This window comes from Lissotriton vulgaris, chromosome 2_1 (assembly GCF_964263255.1).
Source record: "Lissotriton vulgaris chromosome 2_1, aLisVul1.2, whole genome shotgun sequence".
NCBI lineage: Eukaryota > Metazoa > Chordata > Amphibia > Caudata > Salamandridae > Lissotriton > Lissotriton vulgaris.
Window position 1 is genome coordinate 2,108,364,664 of NC_141687.1, and position 17,036 is coordinate 2,108,381,699.

Genomic DNA, 17,036 nt, shown 5'->3' on the forward strand with positions numbered 1-17,036 from the left:
TGGCCTGCTGCACGAGGCGCGCGCGCGCGCGGCCGTCACAAAGACCTGTTTGTTCACCTGTTGTGCTCGTGGACAGTTTCCGTCTCCTAAGTTAGAGGACCGGGAGAAAAGGATGCGAAATGCTGGGGAGCCTCCCGCGTGCAAGACATGACCGATGGTGGAAGCATTGAATAGCCACGGGACGGCTGCGGCAGCGAAAACTTATCCTGGGAATACACTGCTCTCTGCTTAAAATGCCGATATTGTGGATTTACAAAATTATGGTGTAAGACGTGTGACTATGCAACAAATCTAACCCAGCAGAGTAACGAGCTAGAAAGTCCCGAATGTCATCGTTTTAGAGCTAGCCCTAAATTATGGGGAGTTATCAGTCAGCTTTTATTGGAGTTTCTGATACGATTGTGAGGACGGTGGTAGCTCAGAATTGTTCTTTCACAGAAGCTAGGCTAAAAAAAAACCTGAACATTTGCTCCATTTGGGATTTATTTACAAATTTGGAGAAAAAAATCGGAGGTTGTGCAAATGCTAATTTTTTCCAGTACTCATGTGCTTATTCAGAATTTTTAAAGGTAGAAAAAACACAATTTTAATGCACCCCCCCTCCCCAAATTCCCTCACACAATTTAACCTTTCCAGTAGACCTTGATTACATATGGAGTGTCCTTCCCTCTTCCCACACCGAAAATGCTGTTAACCCTGTCTTTAACAGAAAATTTTGCAAACTTTTTTAAAGTTGGAGAAAAAACTTGCACAAGGTTTTTCAACTCCCACAAACCTAACATTCTATTGTTGGGTACTCATGCACTAACTAGGGCCTTCATGGAATAAATACTAGCTCTGGACCCTATGCAGGCATAATTTTATTTTTCGATGTTGCCCATATGTATGGGGAATTATTGCAGATGCACTCTCTTCCTTTGCTTGTCAAGTATGATCAAAATGCTCTTTTTGTTTATTTAGTTTATTAAGACACTACAATGGCTGATGAGCTTTTCACGCACACAGAGTAAATTCACATGTGCTGGAGAGAAGTTACATTCTCTTTAGAGACTATCTTCAATCTGTTTTAAATCTGTCTGAATGTATGTGGCAATCTGTTTCTGGATTAGTTGTAGATTTTTAATTGCCAAAATACTTGACGTTGTTATATTTCATCCGTACTATTATTAGCTTGAGAAGTGCCTGGTGGAATGTACATTTTTTTTGTCAGTTCGTAAATGGTGACCAAGAATTTGCATTAAAGCATTCTCGTAATTTTAGCATAATTCTGGCAATGATCAGCCGTTTAACTGCTGTTGTCTCCTTGTTTTTGCTACACAGTTTAGTCCTGTTGAGCGATTGATAAAAACACTGTAGTATGCTGCTCAGCCAGGATGTGTGCAATATAGAATGTTGGAACGGTTTGAGTCAGTTGGTCCATGGGCTGAGTTTGTAATTTATATACTTTATTACCTGTAACTTCAAATTACCTGTAACTTCAACCTTCAATAAATACACCTGAAGTTACCAACATCAAATGGATTTATTTCTGTTCATTACAAACACGTGTCTATATTTCACCAGCTGTGTGTTTTAGATGGTCGGTAGTTATGGAAAGGCTTACTCATTTTCTCTCTACCGCATCACTACTCAAACATACCATAAGTAAGCCAAGTTACTAACTGATGTGACACTTTTGACAAAAAGTGCCCCAATACTTTGAAGTATATGGATTAACTCAAAAGATGAAATTTTACCCAGATATAATAACCAAGTCAATCAATATGGTATTCGAGTCAAGAATGATGCTTCAGTATCCTGCACACCCCTTAACCGTATAGGTTAACCTTATAGGTTGACCAGTTGTTATAGAATATCCCTCTACTTACATGATTTCATCAGCCACCATTCTTTGCACACTTCATCCTTTATTATTAGCACTTCATCTCTGCTTTTCTGACTGTATTTACAAGCAGACATGCGCTTTGTCTTAAGTCGATCCAGGGACTGCTGTCCTGCTAGCTATGCCCCCCCCCCCCCTCACAAGTCCTTCATTTGGATGTTATGCTTCAAACTTGTGGCCAGGATTCTCTGTGCAGTTTTAAGGCAAGTGATTTTTGCATATGCATGATTTTTTTAACCACAGAGAATCCCCTGCTTGACTCTTACCAACTTTTCTTGCTATGAAGTGGTTGTAGAGATACTGCTTTATTTTCTAGTATCCGTAGTAATTGGAAGGAGGCTCCCTCTAAATAAGAAGTTGATTCATTTTGTAGTGCCTTCCAAAACAGACGGCTTTCTTATAGAATTGTTGCTTTCTTTTCAGTTTCCAAGAATATACCTTTACCAAAATCCACACTTAAATCCAAATAACATACCGGAAAAAAGGATTCTTCTGAAAGGAAGACATACAGCATTTTCGTTATGACCTTTTCTGTAGCAGTCACTTCTACTAAACATTCTGCTTTCGTTTAATGTCACTTTAGCAGTTCGGTAGCATTACATTTTTTTAAATAACATATACGAATTATGGTTTGAATAAAAAAAAAAGGTCTAACCTGATTTTCCTGTCCTAATGAACAATTCATGGTTATGGCTTGTCATTCTAAGACGTTTTTAGCCTAAGAGAGCATGTAAAGCTCGATCACTGGCGCCGCTCACGTGGTTATCTTGAAGGAAGGCATTCCTGCTTGGTAATTAACATAACCTGGCTGGCTGCTACCACTCACTTTAAGTTTGATGTGTTTTAGTATGATTCTGGCTGGGATGTGTATCATTTCAAACATAATGTACCCCTTCCTATCACGTGTACTCGTCTATACTACTTGGATTTGTAGGTACTCCGTGTTGAAAAATAAGATATTCATTTTATCTTAATTGTAATTTTTCTGTGCTCCTAGCCGAAGATAAATGCTGTGGTCGGTAGTAGTGGAAAACTACAGCGTTACCAGGCCTGGCGGTCAAATAATGGTGCTTTTGTTCTAGTCACAAGGAGGTGCCTTGTCCTCTGGTGATCAGTATTTTCATAGCTTTTGTTTTACTCTCAGTTAAGCTAAGTGAGAGTTTAGGGGCTTTGTTACATATTTTTATTTTATTTTGTATACTTTTGTAGGACAAATAATTTTTGTTAAAATAACATATCTAAACTTAATACACCAGGTTAACAAGGAAGACACATTTGTATATGCAGAACACTCGGTGTAGAGCAGAATATCAAGTTTTAATAATGCATAACCATCAAAAATCAAAATGAATACACTTATGATATGGCTTTGCAGAGTCAGTGGTGACACACCACCTTAATTAAAACACAAGTTTTATATCATTTGAGATCCTAGGGAGAAAAAACGTTTATACAAAATACCAACTGGAAGCTGCTTGGGCTGTCTTCAGTTGTGTCCCCTTCCTTTCCAAGATTTATTCGTACATATAGTCAAGCAATGGAGGCTAAGGGTGGAGCTAAGTCAGGGTTGTGTTCTGTTGGCCCGCTGGAGGAGAAGGCTCATTTGTGGCTAGTGGCGGATTCTGGCTCAGGTTCACATGCAGTTTGTAAGGTCCTTAAAATGTGAAGGTTCATATCCTCCGAAAATAATTATTATAAAAAATAGGTTCAAGGAGGCGAGGTAGGGACATTGGTGAAGTGTTGTGAGACAAACTATCTCGTGGGGTGGTCTTCTTCTTTCAGTTGAAGAACCCTGATGGCCTAGCAAGGGTTTGTTTTAATGTGCTGTCCCTTGATCTGCATGACTGCTTCTAAGAAATCTGAAAAGGCTTTGCTGTATGATCAGTGTATATACTTGATGTGCATTTTTGGGACATGCTCCTTTACCAACGCAAATGTAACTTATTCCATAAAAAAATAAACATAATATTTTTAAGTTGTAGCTGTTAAAATGTACTTGGCTCGATGAATCTCAATTTGCACGGGAGTGGTTAACACGATGTGTGATGGGGTAGGTTTACTTTGGAAGCTTTCTAATGCAGTGCGTGGGATCTAAATCTTACGATTTGTGTCTGATCATTCAGTGTGTGTGTTACAAAAACAGACATGAATGCATGCTGATTTAACAATGCAGTAACCTTACGCAGCTTCAGCTCGAGGCATTCTTGAAGACAAAGAGACCTTGATGATGTGAAACTTGCAAAGTGACTTGTTGAAATGTTTGTGTGGAGAGAAGGGAACAGCTGCTCAGTGGTGTATGGATGCCGCGTAAATAGAAGCCTGCTTTCTTGTCATTCTGTAAATGTCTTTAATTGAACACATTTAGGGTTGCATATTAGTCGTGGAAAGTTGATGTGAATTAGATTGGCAAGTCACAGCTGAAATCTTCTCCTCTTGATAGAAGAGAGCGTGTTGCATACAGCCAGGGATTTCTTTTTAATCCTTCACCAAAACACAACTACAGATCTTCCTACACCTCACCGGAAAGCTTTTACATCACCCTTATGTTTTCATATCTATCTGCTGCTTCACATTCCATCTGCTTTTCCCTTCCCTCTTGCACTTGATAATCTTACTCCACTGGCTTTCCACCGTGGATTCCGCCTGGCATTGTCCGTCTCTAATTCTCTTCGCTGGCCACTTCTTCAGCCACCAGCTCTCTCTCGCACCCTGTCTGTCATTCCCTCAACTCCCTTTCCTAAATGATATAAAAAAGTTAGACTTTATTCCGAAAACATCCATCGCTGTTTGAATCATGCTTCATGGTCCTTTGTCTCTTCACTTGCATGTCCCGGCCATGAAACCCTGATCTGCCATGCTGCTAGCATGGAGCTTAAACATGGAAGCTGTGTCCTGGTGAACAAAAGTACATGAATGATAGGATAGGAATTAAAAAAAATAGACTATGCAGGCGGAAAAATGATAGCTGCTAAAGTCATGATTACATTAGTGCATGTTTGCTTTTGTTTAATTAGTCAAATAATATTTTTTTCGTTTTGGTGTTTCAGGTTGGAAATCATCGTGATGAGTCCGTGAACCACAGCAGTAACCATTCAGCTCTGTCCAGCACAGTCTCTGTGGGAGGCACCGAAATAAACCACAAAACGCAAAATTACAGAGGTAAACCCCCTGGAAACAATCAGGTCTACTGCATCCATCTATCGGCCGTACCATCCCCCTTCTCAACTAAACAGAGAAAAAACCACTTTCTTTAAGTTTGATCTGGGAGAGTTACCAATTTATTGAAACAGTTGGTCATTCATTAAATAAAAGTTCAGGGTTCGATCAGGGTGAAGTCGATAATTTTGTTTACTACTTAGTTGTGCTGTGTAAGAGAGACCCTAGAGTTCATGCCTGTATAGTTGTGCTAGATGTAAGAGACGCCTGCGTTTTAATGCTACGTGCACAGAGACGCTTGCATTGATGTCAGCATTGTTGTTCTACAGCCAAGTTCCCAGAGTTCATGTCTGTGTATTATTGCACCTTGGGTAAGGGAGATCCCTTATGTTTAGATCTGCATTTTAGTATTACACATGAGACCCAAGAGTTCTTGTCATTTTTGTACTACATGCAAGAGACACTCCTAGGTCCTAATTACTTGGTTTCCTCTGATCTATGTTTAGGTGAATTATCTAGAGAACCTGGTTTATTAGGTGCACTAGAAATTAAATCCGAATATAAAGACAAGGATGAGAACCTGCACGATGCTGCCTTATCCGACGATATGAGATCAGACGACGAATCCTCTCAAAAGAATCTGAAAATGTCAAGGGCAAGAACAAGGTAAATGCATGAATAGATGTTTAAGCCAAATTAGGTCATTTTCTAACCTTTACCTAAGGACATTACGGGGCAACTAGTTTCCTTTTGCCACACAGCAGAGTCATCCCTACAGTTCATGTCCTAGCAATGTTCGTACTTGAACGACAACCCTGGGTCACTCATTAAAACACTGAAGCACCGATAAGACAGTAGTGTTTTGGTACCAATATTACTTCCATTATTATTCTTGAAAATGTCAGGATGACTTTTGAGCAGCTTACATATTCTAGAGGACTGCGGTGGTAATAGTTAACTCAATCTCTGTGAAGTTATCCAGAATCAGTGTAAAGTTGTGGATGTGGAATAGTTCTAGCTTTCTTAACCTCATAGTAAATAATGCATTATTTCCGTCCGTGGATGTCTGTGCAGTACTGCCGTCTGTGTTCTTCTCCATCGAGAAAATATGGTGTCAGCTGTAGGGCACCAAGCTCAATCCTACAAGCCCCCTCCAAACAAGCATGGCTGATCCATTTCACTGCAGCACTTGGCTTACAACATCAAATTATGGAGCTAAAGAGTTCTTCTTTTTGGTCCTCTTCTTTAGTAGGACATAACTGCCACACATGCTCTAGACCCCTCGTTATTCAACCCACCTTCCTTCCGTGGAAGCTTTTGTTAAGGTTTCTGAGGCTCTGTAGAAGACATGCTCACAGTGCACCTCTGTCAATATAATCTAGCCCCATCACCTAATGCCTCCTGTGTCCACTGTGACCAAAGGAAGCTGCTTAAAGTCATTAGACCAGGGCAGGAGGAGGGGAGGAGGAGTCTGGCCTGGTCAGTGTGGGAGGGAGGAGCAGGAGGGTACATCCACTGAGTGTTTCCTGGCATCAATCTAACACCTATGGACAATAAAAGCACCCTCTTTTTTTAAAGTGAATACCATCACTCACAAAGGCAAGTTTTAGGTTTTCTGCTGGGTTTTTTTAGTACGCGGATATTGCATTCCCTTTCCAAGTAGGATCAGACAGGGGATTTTTGTTTTTATATTTGTCTGCCTGTTTCCCATGAGGAACCCTCCTTTACTTTAATTGTTGTATCCTTTGTGATGTGGAAATATTTGGAAGTGGTTTGTATTTTAGGAAGGATAAGATATGGGGTTATGCATACCCTGAACCCTAGGAATATTAGTAGAATTAGCTAGATATTCAGATGATTGTCTCTAAGCCTTCTTGTTTAAGTTCACAGGATAATAATTTTATTAAACTGCTGAGTCTTCCTGTAGGGATTATAAATTTGCGGGAGGTTATAAGACTACATGTACTTCGCAACTTCTGGCAATAGAACTTGAGTCCTAAATTACTATCATTGAGTACATTTTTATTGTTCTCTTTCAGTCTTACTGTAGAAAAAACCCTCTGAAGTGAAGACCTTTCTTTCCTCTTTGATATCCATTTCGCCATGTGTTGCCCACATCAAGGAAATCACAAGACCGTGCTTAGCTATATAGAAGCTCGGTTTGCTCAATACCACTTCTCATTTCCCCTTTTCCCCTCACCATCATATATGACAGACCTTTTCTGTCCTTGTATGTCTTAGTCCTATTTGTAGGAGCCTGCGATAGTAGCCTGCAGACATTACAAGTGGCCGAAATCTCTGTTGCAAGCTTTGTTCTTTACTGTTCATAAATGTTGGGACCACATCACATCGAAAGTGGGTTGTCTTTTTCTAGTTCTGAGTTGGATTCACGGCAATATGGATGGAGTAGTTAGACATCCTCATTACACACTTGATTCAGAGATAGATGAATACCTAACCAGTGAACTGAGAGAACTTGCCAGACTCCAGTTTCTGGTCTCCAGGTTGCGCTTTAACTTATCTACATTTCCAGCCTTATACTTAACTTAATATTTTAACAGTAATGGAATCTGAAACGTGGGTGCGCCCCTTAAGTGCTGTGTCCAACTCTATAACAGCCAAATAACAAATAAAATATTTGTAGTGCAACATTAAGGGTAAAAAAGAATAGGAAAATGTTTTTTTTAAAGTAGTATTATGAATCAGTAGTCTGCGTATTTTCAGAATTTTGTAAATATGGACATTTATCAAACAGTCCTATTGCTTTTTGTTCATAATTTGCTGTTGGATGTGATTGTGAAATTCAGTGTGTCTCTGTGTTTTGGCTTTGTAGCAGTATTAATGAAGATGAGGATTTGAACCCAGAGCAAAAAATTGAAAGGGAGAAGGAGCGAAGAATGGCCAACAATGCGAGGGAACGTTTACGAGTACGGGATATAAACGAGGCATTTAAAGAACTTGGCCGAATGGTGCAGATTCATCTGAAGAGTGAAAAACCACAGACTAAATTGCTAATACTTCATCAGGCAGTAGCAGTCATTCTCAGTCTAGAACAACAAGTTCGAGGTATGTATTTTGTTTTCACCAAATTTACGTCTTTTTGCTTGATGGTACTCTGGGCACGTTGTTTTGGCTTGCCTGATAAATGTACAGCGCATGACTTGCAATTGAATAGCTCTGTGAACTCCTAACAACAAGAAACCAGTCCTGAGGATGTTATCAAAGGGTCTTGGGTTGCCAACAAGCATTAACATCTATTTGTTTTCCGTTACCAGCTCCCATTAGTGGTACAAGAAGGGTTGCCGACAATGCTACTTCCGCTTAGTCTCTTATTATGCATTGTATAGGCATAGAGTTAACACCTATGCTGAGTGGACATTCTATCCCCTTTCTGTGTGTGCCTGTGCCGTGTTACAGATGCGAACACGTAGGCAAGCGCCTCTTCACGGACGCAGTAGCTTGTTAGTCTGACACACCAGCCATACAAGTCACCCCTTTCATAGGGATTGCAGAGGTTTCCTGGAATCCTCCCTTTCCCCCGTGGTCTGGCTGCACCTGCAAAGATACTGGTGGTGCCTAGGAGCAATACTGCCAGCAGTCCTCACCCAAGCCTTTGTTTAGGGACGAGAAGCCCCCCACACAGGTGAGTTGTGTGGCTTTATTAACACCTTCTGTGGAACTTTCTGAATCCCTCTTGAGTCACCCACATAGAATTATGGAGCAGCATTTTCCACTAACACTCCCAGATTCCCTGCTGCACTTGTGCCACCCGAGAACATGCACTAGTTCTGAGAGGTAATGCATGCACTTGGGATGGCAAACTGTTTTTGGTTACCAGGGTCCAAGTAACTAGTTTACACCTGACACACCCAAAGTGAATACGCTTAAACTGAGGTCATGTGAGAATTAATATAATATTGCCACAGGGTTTCTATATTTATTTATCTTTAAGTATATGAGCAAAACGGTTTACATTGAAGTAAGCAGGCTACAATTAATAAAATGCACAGAATGGTTAAATGAAACCCAGGACTTGGGGAAATATTGAATTTTTTGGGTACATAGAGCAACCAGAGAAGTCTACTTGTTTTTAACCCTGGGTTTCTTTTAGTTGACTTGGTTATACTCTGTAATTCGTTTTTGCTTTAGTTTTCTTCTTACTCTTTTATCCTCGTATCTATTTTTGTTCGTTTTCTCACTCCTCACTCATAGACTGCACTTTTAGTCTATCAACCCCATAGAAGCTTCTAATCCAATCTCATCTGGGAAAGTGCTCATTATAAATGGATAACTTTGCAATTCTGATCTACTTCCTTTCCTTACGGTTTTGTATAGCACTATATGTACATAGATTAAATTCTGAAGTGTAAAATAGGATGTCTGGAGCATGATTTTCTTATATATAGACACACATACACACAAATCAAGTGACAAACTATGTAAATTTTTAAACACAGATTTATTGTCATGTAGATTTATTTATTTCATTTTACGTAATTTGTATTGCCAACAAATACTCTAAGGTGTCTCGGCGCATTAAGGACTTCATGGGACAAGAGCCAACTGGAGGAATCATTGGTCAAATAACCAGGTCTTCAATGATCGCCGGAAGGAAATAAAAGTGGGACAGGTTTTGATTGATATGGGTAGGGAGTTCCAGAGTCTGGGGGTTGCCACCAAGAAACGTCTGTCTCCCCAGGTGACAGTTCTGGTACGAGGGACGGGTAGTAGAAAGGTGGAGGCTGATCGCAACGATCTTCTAGGCACATAGATCCGAAAGGCTTTCCTAAGAAAACCAGGTCCAGTCTCGTGTATGGCCTTATAGGCAATACAGAGTGCCTTGAACTTAATCCTACTTCTGATTCGCAACCAGTGAAGATGGCGTATGGCCAAGGTGGTAGAATGATGTTTAGGAATACCGAGCAGGACCCGGGCCGCTGCATTCTGAATGGACTGCAGCTTATTTAGGATTTGTTCTTGTGAGTTGAGGAAAATGGCATTACTATAATCAATTTTAGGAAAGACCAGGGTGGTTATCAGTGTTTTACCTGCTGAGGCTGGAAGGTATGGAAGCAGCTTTTTAATTTTTCTCAGCATGAAAAAAGATGACGAGACCACGGTGTTCACATGCTGTTTAAAAGACAATTTGTTGTCAAACAGGACTCCTAGGTTTCTGAGCTTGGTCACCGGGACAGGAGGGTGTCCCATCTGCTTTGGCCACCAAATGGGAGACCAATCCGGAGAGAGGCTGCCAAAGGTCATCACCTCGGTCTTATCAGAGTTTAGTTTCAAGCAGTTCCTCGACATCCAGGAGCAGATGGCTAGCATCCCCTCCTGGAATCTCGAGGCAACTGCTGGACCATCCCTGTGTACAGCCAGCACGAACTGAGTGTCATCCGCGTAGGTGGTTAGGGACAACCCATGTGTCTTTATGACCCTCGCCAAGTCCGCTACATATATATTAAATAGTGTAGGGCTTAACGAGGATCCCTGGGGCATCCCGCAGGGTAAGGTGAAGAAGGGTGAGTAAAAATCCCCTAGCCTAACTGCCTGCGTGCGATTGGCCAGGAAAGATGTGAGGAGATTTTTGGCCAGATGGTTAACCCCCAGGGATGCGACACGGTCGATCAATATAGAGTGATAGACTGTGTCGAAGGCTGCAGACAGATCTAAAAGTATAAGGACTGCAGTCCCACCTTGGTCTAAAATGGCTCTAATTTCATCTGAGGCTTTTATCAGGGCGGTTTCTGAGCTGTGGCCCTTCCTGAAACCAAACTGAGTGTCATCCAGTAGTTGATGCTTGTCGATGAACTCCGAAAGCTGCTGGTTCATAACAGACTCAAAGATTTTGGCAGGGAAGGGAAGACAGGCGATGGGTCTGTAGTTAGCTGAATCTCCAGGGTCCAGAGAAGGTTTTTTTAGCAGTGGTTTGAAAACTGCTTTTTTTCCATATTTCTGGGTAAATCCCTGTTTGAAAGATGGAATTACAGATATTTAACTAAACATTTTCACCTAAAGCCTTCATAAGCTAGTTTTTGTAGTGTATAAGGTTACATATGGTGGCCTGTACTGTACACGCCTGCACATGGTGTCTTTCATGTTTTTTTTAAACAAGTATTTTTATCACATGGTGTCTTTCGTAATGAGTGTGTAGAAAATGATCCATTATCAGGAACTAGTTTTATCGTTCACAGCTTTTGTTACAAGTTGCCTGTCAAATATAGCTACAATATATAAAGAATTTGTAGAAAACCATGTTGTTCAGTCCACTAAGTAAAAGATAACTATTTCAATTGTAAACGCATGTTCCTATAAGCAAGAGATTCAGTATATCTACCAACTCAATTTTCAGTTGTGTAAGAATTACTGGCTTGCTTGGCCGTAACTTCGTTGAAGCTTGATCTTAAAGTTATATTTCATTCCAAAAGTCATTTGCTAGACCTTTTCCAATTCTATGGTTGCCTTTTTTAGGCGAGGGGTAAACCTTGGTAGACTGTTGTGAAAGGGAACATGCAGTTGCGGATTTAAAAAAGATGGACTTGACACAAATGCAGCAAACATTGGGAAACAGTAGAGGAGCAATATAAATTAAAAGATATAGGGGCTCACTTTCAGTAGAGCATACGCCAAATCACTTAATATTTTTTCAGAGTGCTTCTTATCGTTGTTTGATGATGATTTTTTCTATCTAGATAGTTCTTGGATACACAAATATTCGGTCCTGTTCTCTTAAATGAGCACTTAAGAAGTGGATAAAAGAAAGTTATTGGCTCATGAATCCCTTACATCCATGTGAAATTGACCTGCGCAGATGGTTATTAATCTTTTTTCTATTGTTTTTTTCTTTGTTTCTTTGTCTACCGTAGCCTAATTACAATTAGTAATTTTTTGCATATATTTTTATTAAATACATTTTATTTTGTATATAAATACATAAAAATCATTCAAAAAGCATTCTTATTTTTTGAAGCTATATGAAGTGCTAGGGTCAGAAGATTTCCTTCCAGGCTTCTTGGGTAATGATAAAAGATCGCATCTAGAAATTGTATACTTTTATGTGTAGATTTTCCTGAATCCATCTCCCACTTCTCTAGCGTGCAGAGTAAACACCTGCTACCCTTGTAGCTATCTTTCCCAGTCATTCTATCCTCAAACGTAAGCTTTTTAGTAGATAGCCAATTACTCCGCATTTTGCGTTCTACAGCAAGGGCCTTTGTAATCTGCCTTTTCTTTGAGTAACTACCAGATTGTTTGGAATATCAATCTGTCTGTCTAGTGTGAGATCCATGGTCATATTTGTTCCTTTTAATAAATCTTCCTACTATACTCGTACATTTAGAATGCTACAACAACTTAAGCAAATAATGCTCCCTTTCCCTTGTTTGCATTATCCTTGACTTGAATCCGAGAGCTAGAGCTTTCACATTTTTTTCCATAGTCCAATGCTACCTTGAACATATTTTCTGTTGCACTGGCTTCTGCTGTATAGCAATGTTTATTTCAAAGGATGTTCTTCATTACTACAACATTCATGAGCACTCTAAGTATTCTTTAAAATCCTTCTAAGTAACACTTAGCTTTATTGTTTTTTATTTTTTTTTACGTGGAGTCTTATTTCTTCCTCCGTAAAGGGGCTATTGAGCATGTCTCAACCTTCATCCGTCAAACTTGGTAGACCCTTACTCTCCAGCCACCGCAGGGTATTCACAGAGCTTGGGGACGACTCTTCTTCATATAGTTCAGGGAAGAAATTTTTCCATATCCTCCTGATAACAGGATATGGTACCCAATAAAGCGGCAGGGCCTGACGCTCTCCCCGGTGAAGTCTATAAAGTGTTCCAAGATGTCTTGGTGCCAAGGTTATGTGAACTGTTTAATTATGTATACAGCCCAGAGGATGGGGCCCCGTCATCGTGGAAGGAGTCATCAATTGTGCTTATATTAAAACCAGGGAAAGACCCCCTTAAGGCAGATTCTTTTAGGCCTATCTCCCTGCTAAACGCAGACTATAAGATCTTTACTAGTGTTTTGGCAGGGAAATTGGCTAAGTTGGCCCCACTACTTATTAATTCTGACTAGAAAGGCTTTATTACTGGTGGATATATCCATGAGTTGACCCTGCAGTTGATGTGCAGTATTGACCTAGCGGTGGCGCTGTCGGAGCCCTTGGCAGTGGCTGCATATGACGCTGCGGAGGCCTTCGACCGCGTCAATTGGGGATTCCTGTGGGATGTCTTGAGTGCTATGGGTTTTGGTACAATCTTTATTCAAACATTGAGAGGATGCTATGAGGGTGCCTCAGCTGCGATTTTATTAAATGAGTTTTTGACACCACGCTTTCAGCATAAAGAGGGGAACCAGGCAGGGGTGCCCTATCTCGCCCTCCTGTTCGATCTTTATATTGAGCCTCTGGCGCAGGCACTGAGGATTGGTGACCTGATCACACCTTTTAGAGTAAAGGCTACAGCTGTAAATTGGCGCTATATGCTAACGATCTGCTGGTTTACACCAGTTACCCGGCCGAGGTGTTTCCTAGAGTGGAGGAGATAATGATCGATTTCGGTCGGTACTCTAGTTACCTGATCAACAATTCGAAAACTGAAATAATGAACTGGGGGGTGTACAATTGGGAGGGAGTTTAAAGCAGCCAGTTTAGGTACTTGGGCATAATAATATCAGATCTCAATACTATAGTTCAGATTAATATAAAGAAGGTGGCCAAGGATATGGATCACCTTTTTTTGAGATGGCAGAATCTCCCTCTGACAATATATGGCCGTGTCAACTTGGTCAAGATGGTAATCTTGACTAAGTTGACATACTTGTTTAACACGATACCCGTGACTTTTCCTGCTAAAACCCTGGGAAAAATTCAGGGGAAAATAGGCAGCTTCATTTGGGCAAATAAAAATTCCAGGTTATCATGGAAAAAGTTGAAAAGAAAATTGTTAAAGGGAGGGACTTGCGCTTCCGGATGTCCTTTCGTATGCCTTTGCCTTTCAGCTGAAAAATATTCGAAGCCTTCTTACTAGCCCCGATGATTCCAACTGGGGGCAGATCTTGAATATAATGGTTGACCTAGAGTGGGGCGGGCCTGGCTTTTTGTATAAATTTGGCGCACCAAGGTTCTATAAAAAGGTGCGCCTCAAGGTATTAAAACTCGCCCTCTCAGTTTGGAGTAGAGTAAAGGGAAGATGGGGCATAAAATACTACTCGGATTTTGCTCCAATTTTGGAGTCTCCGGGTCTGCCATTATGCCTTGGAGACAGTTTGTCCCTTCCTATTAGGAGAGCAGGAATAACAATTTGGTCGGATTTGGTAACATCAGAGGGGGTTCTCCCTTGGGAGGTTCTGAGGTCAAAGATTGGGGACTCCTTCTCTAGATTTAAATACATCCAACTCTGTTCCTGGTTTTCCGCTGAGAAGGAGAACATCAGCGGTAACGGGGACATCGAGTTCGCTCTCCAATCCCCTGGTTCTAGGAAGAGGGAAGTGGGACTTTGGTACAGAAAAATGCTTGAGGTGGAGGAAATACAGGCTCCCCCATTACATCTTGTTTGGAGCTCTTCTAGTCTGGAGGCTGCCTCAGTCACCCTTTACGATACATCTCTATAATATTTGTATAAGTACGTCAGGTCTGCCTTTCTCAAGAAAAAACATTTTTGTTATTAACAGGTTATACTACACGCCGAAAAAAATTGCGAAGTTCGTGAGCCCGTCCCCTCTGTGCCCTAGATGTGGACTGGTAGAGGCTGATGACATCCATGTTTTTTATGATTGTCCTACCTTGGGTCTTTTTTGGGTTACTGTGGAGAAGGCAATGGAGAGTATCTTTAAGGTTAAACTCAGTTTGGATACAGTTAGAGTTTTGTTTGGTCTGGACACTGATCTTATTTGTGGGTTAAGGGGGACACAGGTGGCCTTATTTTTTTGCCTTATTCTTAATGCTCGTAGAGAGATCTGCAACTTATGGAAAGATGCTAGCCCTCCCCTGTATGAAAATTGGCTTCGAGCTGCAGTGAGAATTGCACGTTTAGAATCTGGTATGGCACATAATGTAAATAGCACTGTTTGGGAACCTTTGATAGAATGGGGAATAGAAATGAGGATGGTCTAAAGCTCCGAAAGGTCCTATGATTACACCATGCCCCGGAACAAAGAGGCAGGCCGGGTCGGCTCCAGATAAAAGCAAGAACTTCAGCCCTGGGCGTCCAGGACGGAATGGGGTTGTAAGCGTTTATTTGCACTTGGTGAAATGAGGACTAAAATTAAAAAAATATAATAAAAAAAAAACACTTAGCAGACCGCCAATTAATGGATTGGACTCTAAGCCAGTACTTCAGACCTCTGTCACTCCATTGCAAAAGGCACTTACAACTATTTTGTGTTTTTTCTGTACATGTTATTCATGGTATGTGTTGCAGGCAAGAATATCATTGACTGTGTTTATGTGCAGAATCAGGAGTAATCCACTGTAGTGAATTTTGAGGACTTCATTAATTTATATTATTTATTATTTTCAGAGAGAAACCTCAACCCCAAAGCAGCTTGCCTTAAAAGAAGGGAAGAAGAAAAAGTTTCTGCCGTATCGGCAGAGCAACCACCAACACACCCAGGAGGTCACCCTGGGCTTACTGACACTACCAACCCTATGGGTCATATGTGAACACCAGACAGGTAAGGCAATAACGCCCATTGTCTAGATCTTTGATTTGCTGGAGTCAGGGACTTGACAAGACTTTCTGCCTTGTGTTGTAATCACCCCCTCCTTTCTCCTTATGCTTCAGAACAAAAGGCTTGTGTGTTTAGCACAAAATAGCCGTGTGCATAGTCCTTTCATGCAGCTTTGGAACCAGCCTTTTTTTATTTTTGTTAAAATTCAAATTGCTTTAACTGAAGTGGCTACGCTAATGTTATGACTAATCTGGATTATTATATGGGATGCTTTAGTTGCACTTATTATACCCACAATCCCTTGATTTATTTCTACCTTTGACAATGGGAATGGCCATTTCTTCTTGACAAAAAAAATCACCCTAGAATATCCCCTTTGTGTCATTAACCCAAAAATATTCTTTGAGCTTGCACTACAGTGGCCTGACTTGCAAAACGAAAATGGGACCTACAAATTCCCAGGCAAACTTGACAGCGAAGGTGTGCCTTTATTGGGAATGTAAACAGCCTTGCACTTAAAATAGCAGGTTATGTGTTTGTAAAACGAGCCTGGAATAGCAAGCAATGTCCGTGTAATCAATGGCAAGGACACATGTTAACGAAATGGATAGTTTAATAGTCCAAAGCTAGTTGTATATGTAGAGCAGATTCAGCGACTGATTAAAAAAAATATATATATTTTATTGTCCACATTCATGGTTTTATAGAAAGTTTTTAGTTTTCTAATATAACTCCATCCCAAACAATGAAGTGGACTAGAATTGATGTAGGGGTCACATGGCTCTAAGAGCCTGCTGTTTAGTATTTTTTCTCCTGCTTGCATTCTAATCCCTTCGCCTTTTTGTCGTTTTGACAGAATTCCAGAGCTCTCGATAGGATACAGAGATGGTGACCTTTCCTCGCGAGGACACAGACAACGAAACGTTTTTTGAAGACACAAATATGACAGGAAAAAAAAACACTTGAAGCAAGAAACCCAAAATGCAATCTTATGATCAAAGCAAGTGGTTAGCACCTGCGTCAGAAGGGAAGATGCAGACGTCTTCAGATGCCATTTCAACCCATGGAATCACGGAGCATATCATTCTGTTGCAAGCAGTGTGTCGCTTCTGCACAATCAGACTCTGTCGCGGTCTCTCCACCTCGGGTGGAAGTTGCCTTGTGCCTAAACTGAATTGACAAATGCATTGTATCTACAAATGTTATTTATTGTTACGGAACTGTTGTAAAGGTCGTCTTATAAAGGGAAAGCGTTCTCATGTTAAAAGCTGAAACGGAAGCTTCAGCTGATGCCAGCATTTGTAAAACTGTTCACGCGCAGAGA

At 40.8% G+C, this 17,036-nt stretch overlaps 1 protein-coding gene across 13 annotated transcripts in view; it reads left to right on the forward strand.

Moving 5' to 3' along the window:
- TCF12 (transcription factor 12) overlaps nt 1–17,036 on the forward strand; it is an 864,399-nt gene that overhangs the window by 845,540 nt on the left and 1,823 nt on the right. For all 13 annotated transcript variants that reach the window (XM_086958370.1, XM_086958363.1, XM_086958368.1 and 10 more), the window contains 5 exons: nt 4,930–5,041; nt 5,545–5,704; nt 7,872–8,104; nt 15,562–15,715; nt 16,569–17,036. The exon at nt 16,569–17,036 is cut by the window's right edge and continues 1,823 nt beyond it. In XM_086958370.1, the coding sequence (XP_086814496.1) occupies nt 4,930–5,041; nt 5,545–5,704; nt 7,872–8,104; nt 15,562–15,704 (648 nt within the window). In that variant the 3' untranslated portion in view covers nt 15,705–15,715; nt 16,569–17,036. The remainder of the gene's footprint in view (nt 1–4,929; nt 5,042–5,544; nt 5,705–7,871; nt 8,105–15,561; nt 15,716–16,568) is intronic.